Raw genomic sequence first — 6,000 nt, forward strand, 5'->3', positions numbered from 1 at the left:
CTCAATAAATGTAAGTCACCCTTCCTTATAAAAATGTAACAGGAATTTAAGGGATCTTTTATTTATAAGGTACATTCCTTCAAATATCACACCTCCTTCTTCAAATAACAGAGGCATTAAAAAAAAATACACTGCAATTACTAACATAATCAGGAAGGTATTCCACATGGATGAATCTAAGATAACTGAAGCATATAGTCCTAAAGCAATTTCTGCCCCATATCCCTCAAACTATTTCTGACAGAAATTTTTTCTAGGAGATATCACTGATTTTCTTGCCTTCTTAAACAAAGTAGACTCAATAACAATTAACTTATTATTTTCAAAATGCTGTAGCAGCATTCTTTCCCAGGTCATCACAGAGATTTCGCTTAATTCTGGAAAATTAGAGAAACTCTATCCAAAACAGTGATAGCATGTATGTCTATTTATATCACAAGAAAAGATGCTTTATGTATTTTAATTGTAGCTTTTTCTCTTTTAAGGTTCCTACATAGAAAGCTCTGACTTGGCACACCTAGCTCTGCGTTTCTCTGTGCTAGTCTTGGAGTGGGATGACCATCACTCGTGAGCAGATCTCCACACTAAGAGGCTAATACTGACATCATAAGTAGTAAGTTGATGGTTTTAAATCCACCTAACAACAATTACAACAATCACTAATGCTTATACAGGACTTAATATAAAGTACTTTCAGTGTCTGCACGCACTAACTCATTTCATCTTCAAAATATGATTTGGTAAAATTCTGTTTTTACTACTGTTTTACAGATGAAGAAACTCAGGCAGGGGTTAAATAACAAGCCACAGGTCACACAGTTAAGAAGTGTCAAGGCAGGGACTTCCCTGGTGGCGCAGTGGTCAAGAATTCATCTGCCAATGCAGGGGACACAGGTTCGAGCCCTGGTCCGGGAAGATCCCATATGCCACAGCAACTAAGCCCACGAGCCACAACTACTGAGCCCGCGAGCCACAACTACTAAGCCCGTGTGCCTAGAGCCCGTGCTCCGCAACAAGAGAAGCCACCACTGGCTGCAACTAGAGAAAGCCAGCGCACAGCAACAAAAGACCCAACGTGGACAAAAATCAAAAAAATTAAAAAATAAAAAAAAAACAGTGGCAAGCCAAGATTCAGAACCAGGTTCCGGAGTCTGGACTCTTAACTACTTTGCTATAAACTATCTTTTGACTAAATCCAATTGCTCTTTTAAAGAACTTATCATCAGCAAAACTAACCAAATTCATACAATCACTATAACTTTTTTAATACTATCTGCTGATCATAATAATAAACATGTGCCTTAACTGCTTGTTCATCCATAAATCAAGATGGATTCTTCATCTCTGGTTGGTCCATGAAGAACATTAGGAAGACATGGTCCTGTGGACCCTGTCTAGATGCTGATTCAAACAAACTGCAAAAACATGAGACACTTAAGGAAAACTGAACATTTACAATGTTTGATGATATTAAGGAACTGCTGTTGATTTTTTAGGTGTGATAGTAGCATTATGATTTTTTTTAAGTCTTTAGTGTTCAGTGATAAATACTTAAGAACTTACATATAAAATTATATGATCTCTAGAATTTGCTTCCAAATAATTCAGTGGGAGGGATTAGAAGGGGATACAGTAAAACAATATGGCCACGTGTTGCTGGGTGGTGGAGGCATTATATTTGAAATTTTCTACAATAGAGAAAACAATATTGCTAAAATGTCCGAACAGTTACTGTTGTATATAATTATTTGCCTGTAAAATAATTTGCACTGAATGGCTCTCTTCCTTATCAATTCGGCAGAACATTATTGGATGTGCTTGATGTTAGGGAAACATCTCCCTGAATAGGAAACAACAGTCCTACCTTCAAGAAGCTTACATTCTAACAGAAGACATGTTCAACGGGTAAATAAATGCAAGTGAGATGGGTACTGTGAAAGGTGATCTCCCCTCTGAAGAAGGGGAATCAAACTGTGAGCTGCAGGTTGAAACAGAGTTTGCCAGGCAGAAGCGGCAGGGAGAGGACAGTGTGCCAGACAGCACGAGTGACAGCAGGGAGGAGAACCACTGCACAACAGCCTTGTCTGAGGAAACAAGAGTTTAGGATAGTTGTAGCCTTTCTCAACTAGAGTTACCAAGAGGATTAATCCCTAACGCCCTGGCATTAATGTAATGAATTAACATCTCTCCTATGCCTGTAGGGTGGTCTGGTTAAGAATCACCCTTGGGAAAACTGAGAAAACAGTTCTCTCAAATAATTTTCCCTGTTCCACGGTTCTGATAAGGAACTCTGGTTGAGACAGTCATTTTAACTGACTTCCAATTTTTTTTTCAGAGAAGGAACTGTACCAGTTAGTTTCATTGTGCAAAAATATTATGAATGCTATAATTAAGCACCTAATCTTTGGAACCAATTCAAATTGTTCACTCATTACCAACTAAGGAAAAGATGTCAAAGCTGTTTATTCCAACCGCAACCGATCTAACTTTTCATAACATAAACCATACATATTTCTGAGCACACTCTAAAATGAAAAGTTTCTTTTAAAGAAAAGTTTCTTTCAGCTGAGATTTGTACTAGCTTCAGAATAACATTTTTAAGTAAAACATAGTACAATTTTCAGCCAACTTTCAAAATGCTTTGTCCTGTCAGTTACCTAGGAGAATGAAAATATTCAGAACACATAGGGCTAATATTTTAAGGAATCCTATTCTAAGTTGGAACATAATGTATCCTTTTTAACTTCAATGTAAGTGAAAAATATGTAGTGCACGACCAGCTCTACTCTTTACAGCTAATACAAAAATGTGTTCAGGATTTTTCTGTTAGAATATTTAAGGTTAACGAATTGATGTGTTTTCCCCCAGAGATGATTGAGAATTTGTAAACAAAAATAAACACTGTTGTGTTTGAACACAAGTAAACTCTAATTGTTGAAACTTTTAGTATCTTAGGATTGTAAGTACATCTCAAAAAAAAAAAGTATTACCACTCTCCATTCAATTTTTCAATCTACTGCAGAGACATTTTTAGGCTCACTTTGCAACAACTGTTACTTTTTGAGTTGAAACTTGCACAACAACCTAAAAAATGAGGAACTGTCCTGGAAGAAAAGGGAGTGGAAATTCCTGAGTGTGTCAAAGTACATTGTCAACAAGAAGCCAAAGCTAGACAAATAATCGACACAATAACGATGTAATTAATCCATATTTAATTTCCAAAGAACAAAAGATGAGTGAAGTATTGCTGTAATGGTATGCTCCATAAACATACCCAAAAAGGTTTATTTCTTTACTATTTTTTTTTTAAATCGTGGGCTATTAATTTTGGTTTGTACGTATTCGGCTAACACTGTTTCCTTTCAATTTGTATCAATCTCAGGTATGAATCTTCTTTGCTAGTTAGCTGAGCAATAGAATCTGAAGGAACTACTGACTTTATAAGAACGGATGCAATGGTTTCAGGCACCGGCTTATTTTAACGTTTTGCTGTCATTTCGTTCACAGCATCCTTAAATGCACGGCTCCTCTGCGGGCCACACGAACCCTGCAAATCACATTCCATCCCATTTCCGGGCGGCGGCTGCACACACAGCACTGAGTCACTCGGACACCCGACTCCACCTCGCAAGTTACCCCGGCTTTTACTTCCAGCGGGATCTTTTGGTCAGGCCCCCACCTCACCCTCGCAAGGGACAGGGATCCACTCCAGAGGGGCACATAATAACCGGGGCTGACAGGAAGTGTTTTCACTACTGCTACTGAGGACAGACTCAAAGCTTTCCCCCCCAGAGCTTCATCTGCAGGATAAGAACAAGAAAACCGCAGAAGAACTGCAGCCGCAGAACAGAGGGAACCAGCGGCCCCCCTCCTGGCTTCCCCAGTCCGACACCCGCACGCACACTCTGCGCACGCGCGCGCACGCGCTCTCCGCCCGGTGGGCCCGGAGGTAGACAGAAGGTGGGAAGGGAAGGTGGGGGCCGAGAGGGGTCATGGCTGGCTCTGCCCGCAAGTTTTCTCACCTCGGTAAACGGGTCCATCGCCCGGGGCTTCGCGTGTCGATTGCGAGACGACCGAAACGGTGGTGGTTCAAATTCGGAAAAAGAAAAGAAGTGAGTGCCGGCTCAGTGTGTCACTTGGAGAAAACAAGAAGTCCGGGGCAGGGGAACTCTCCCAACCTACTCTCCTCTTCCCCACAGCCTCCAGTGTCACACTCGGCCTTCAGCGGCGGTTCAAATTTGAATTTCAGCGCCGGGAGCCGCGCGCATGCGCGCGGGGCGGGGCGGGGGCAGGGCACGCCCCTCCCCGCACCAGCGCTGGATCACGTGGCCTTGCCCGGGCTGGGAGGTTCCCAAGGGTGGCTTAGCCTTCTCAGGGATAGCCCACCCCTGGCGGCGGAGATGCGGAGGTAGGTGCTGCGCTCGGCCCTTCAACTGCCTCCGGGCTCGAAGCCCCACCCCAAACGCTCGCACACCCCAGCCTGTTTAAGCAGGTCCCTTCGCGCCTGTGCTTGGGCGTTTCCGCTTTCCTTAATTCCTAAATTTAGGATTAAGGGCCCTTCTGTTTGAAATCCCACTGGACCATGGACCTGACATAGCTTTCTGTCCACCTGCCCGCCCGCCCCTACTTCACTCCAAGGGGGACTCAGGCTTGGCCTTCTTGAGGGCCAGGTCTATTGGGCCCCCGGACACTTGGGGCTAATGACCAGTTAGCCACCTTGGGCACTGGCCTTTCTCACTGGGAAAATAAGGTTAACATTAACAGACCGTGTGTAAAGAGTTTATACACAAACACCTGTCGTCCCTTTTTATTTTAATCCCATCAAACTGCATGCAGTGTTAGAACTGAGAAGCTACCCACTTTAATCCTCCCTTTTACAGCTAAGAGAAGGGAGACCCTGAGACATTAAGTGACTGGTCCAGGAGAAATGAAAATCCCATTCTCAGCTCATAGTCTGCTTTCCACCGCTGAATCAAGCTGTATTTCATGATTATTCTCTGTAGATTACTGAGAATTGTAAAGTACGTTTTATAGTTACTGTATCAGATTTATTTCTTATTTAGTAAGTCTGTACTAGGGCTTGTTACAAAGACAACAAACAGGTTTGGACTTATTCATCTGTAACACAGAGTAGATTGCTGGCTGAGTGACTGCCCAACGGCTGAACAGGCCAAAACTATTTCTCCCAAGTAAGAAGTTTCGGTGTATTTAATAACGTTTCCATCTTAGCAGTCAGTAAACATTACAAAAAGTATTTCACTAATAATATCTCTAATTTGAATTTTGGTGCTATACGTTGTAATGGAAAGAATTCTGAGTGTGGGATAAGAAGAAATTCCTTGAGGTCTTGGCTCCACCAAGACCATGTGACCTTAGGCTTTAGGCAAATTATTTAACTCAGTATTTCTTAGACCTTTCTGGGGAGTCATAGTCTCCTTTGAAAGTACAATTAAAGCTGAAAAATGCCCCCTCAATCACAAAATGTTTAAGATATGATTCCATGAAGTTCATGGTCACCAGGTTAGCCTCTTTGGATTTTAGTTTACTCATCGGTAAAACAGGAATAATCAGCTGCCCTGCCAGTCCTCAGAGTTGTTAGGAGGATCAGGTGAAAAATTAAAAGAGATCCAAAAGTATTCTGTAATAAGTAATAAGCCCCTATCCAAGTGTTTGCTGTATCGAATTATTAATATTTAACTCAAAATATGCTACTTAAGAACCAAAGAGAAAAGCCGCTTGAATTTTTTTCCAGTGCTGGACCAGAAAGTGGTGGGTGTATTGAGGAGTGCGGGTTCAGGAGGAAGTTTACGCGACATTGGAAAATGAGTCAATAGAAATTTATGAAACCTTGCGCCTTCCGGCTTTGGCCCCTGTGAGCCTTAGATTCTTTATGACCAGATCCTAGTCAAGACTAAAAGAGATAAATACAGCAAGTCACTCAATATAACTACCCAAAACATTTAGTTTATCTTTCTTCACAATCCCCCTGTCTTTACCCTG

At 41.9% G+C, this 6,000-nt stretch overlaps 1 protein-coding gene across 4 annotated transcripts in view; it reads right to left on the reverse strand.

The window, feature by feature from the left end:
- The window catches only part of ANLN (anillin actin binding protein), a 54,122-nt gene extending 49,862 nt beyond the window's left edge, over nucleotides 1-4,260 (reverse strand). For 2 of the 4 annotated variants that reach the window (XM_036864386.1, XM_036864384.1), the window contains exon 1: nucleotides 4,023-4,260. In XM_036864386.1, coding sequence (XP_036720281.1) covers nucleotides 4,023-4,040 — 18 coding nt within the window. In that variant the 5' untranslated portion in view covers nucleotides 4,041-4,260. The remainder of the gene's footprint in view (nucleotides 1-4,022) is intronic. The other 2 variants (XM_036864387.1, XM_036864385.1) reach the window with 1 other exon arrangement.
- Between the last annotated feature and the right edge of the window lie 1,740 nt (nucleotides 4,261-6,000).

This window comes from Balaenoptera musculus, chromosome 9 (genome assembly GCF_009873245.2).
Source record: "Balaenoptera musculus isolate JJ_BM4_2016_0621 chromosome 9, mBalMus1.pri.v3, whole genome shotgun sequence".
In the NCBI taxonomy this organism is placed as follows: Eukaryota; Metazoa; Chordata; class Mammalia; order Artiodactyla; family Balaenopteridae; genus Balaenoptera; species Balaenoptera musculus.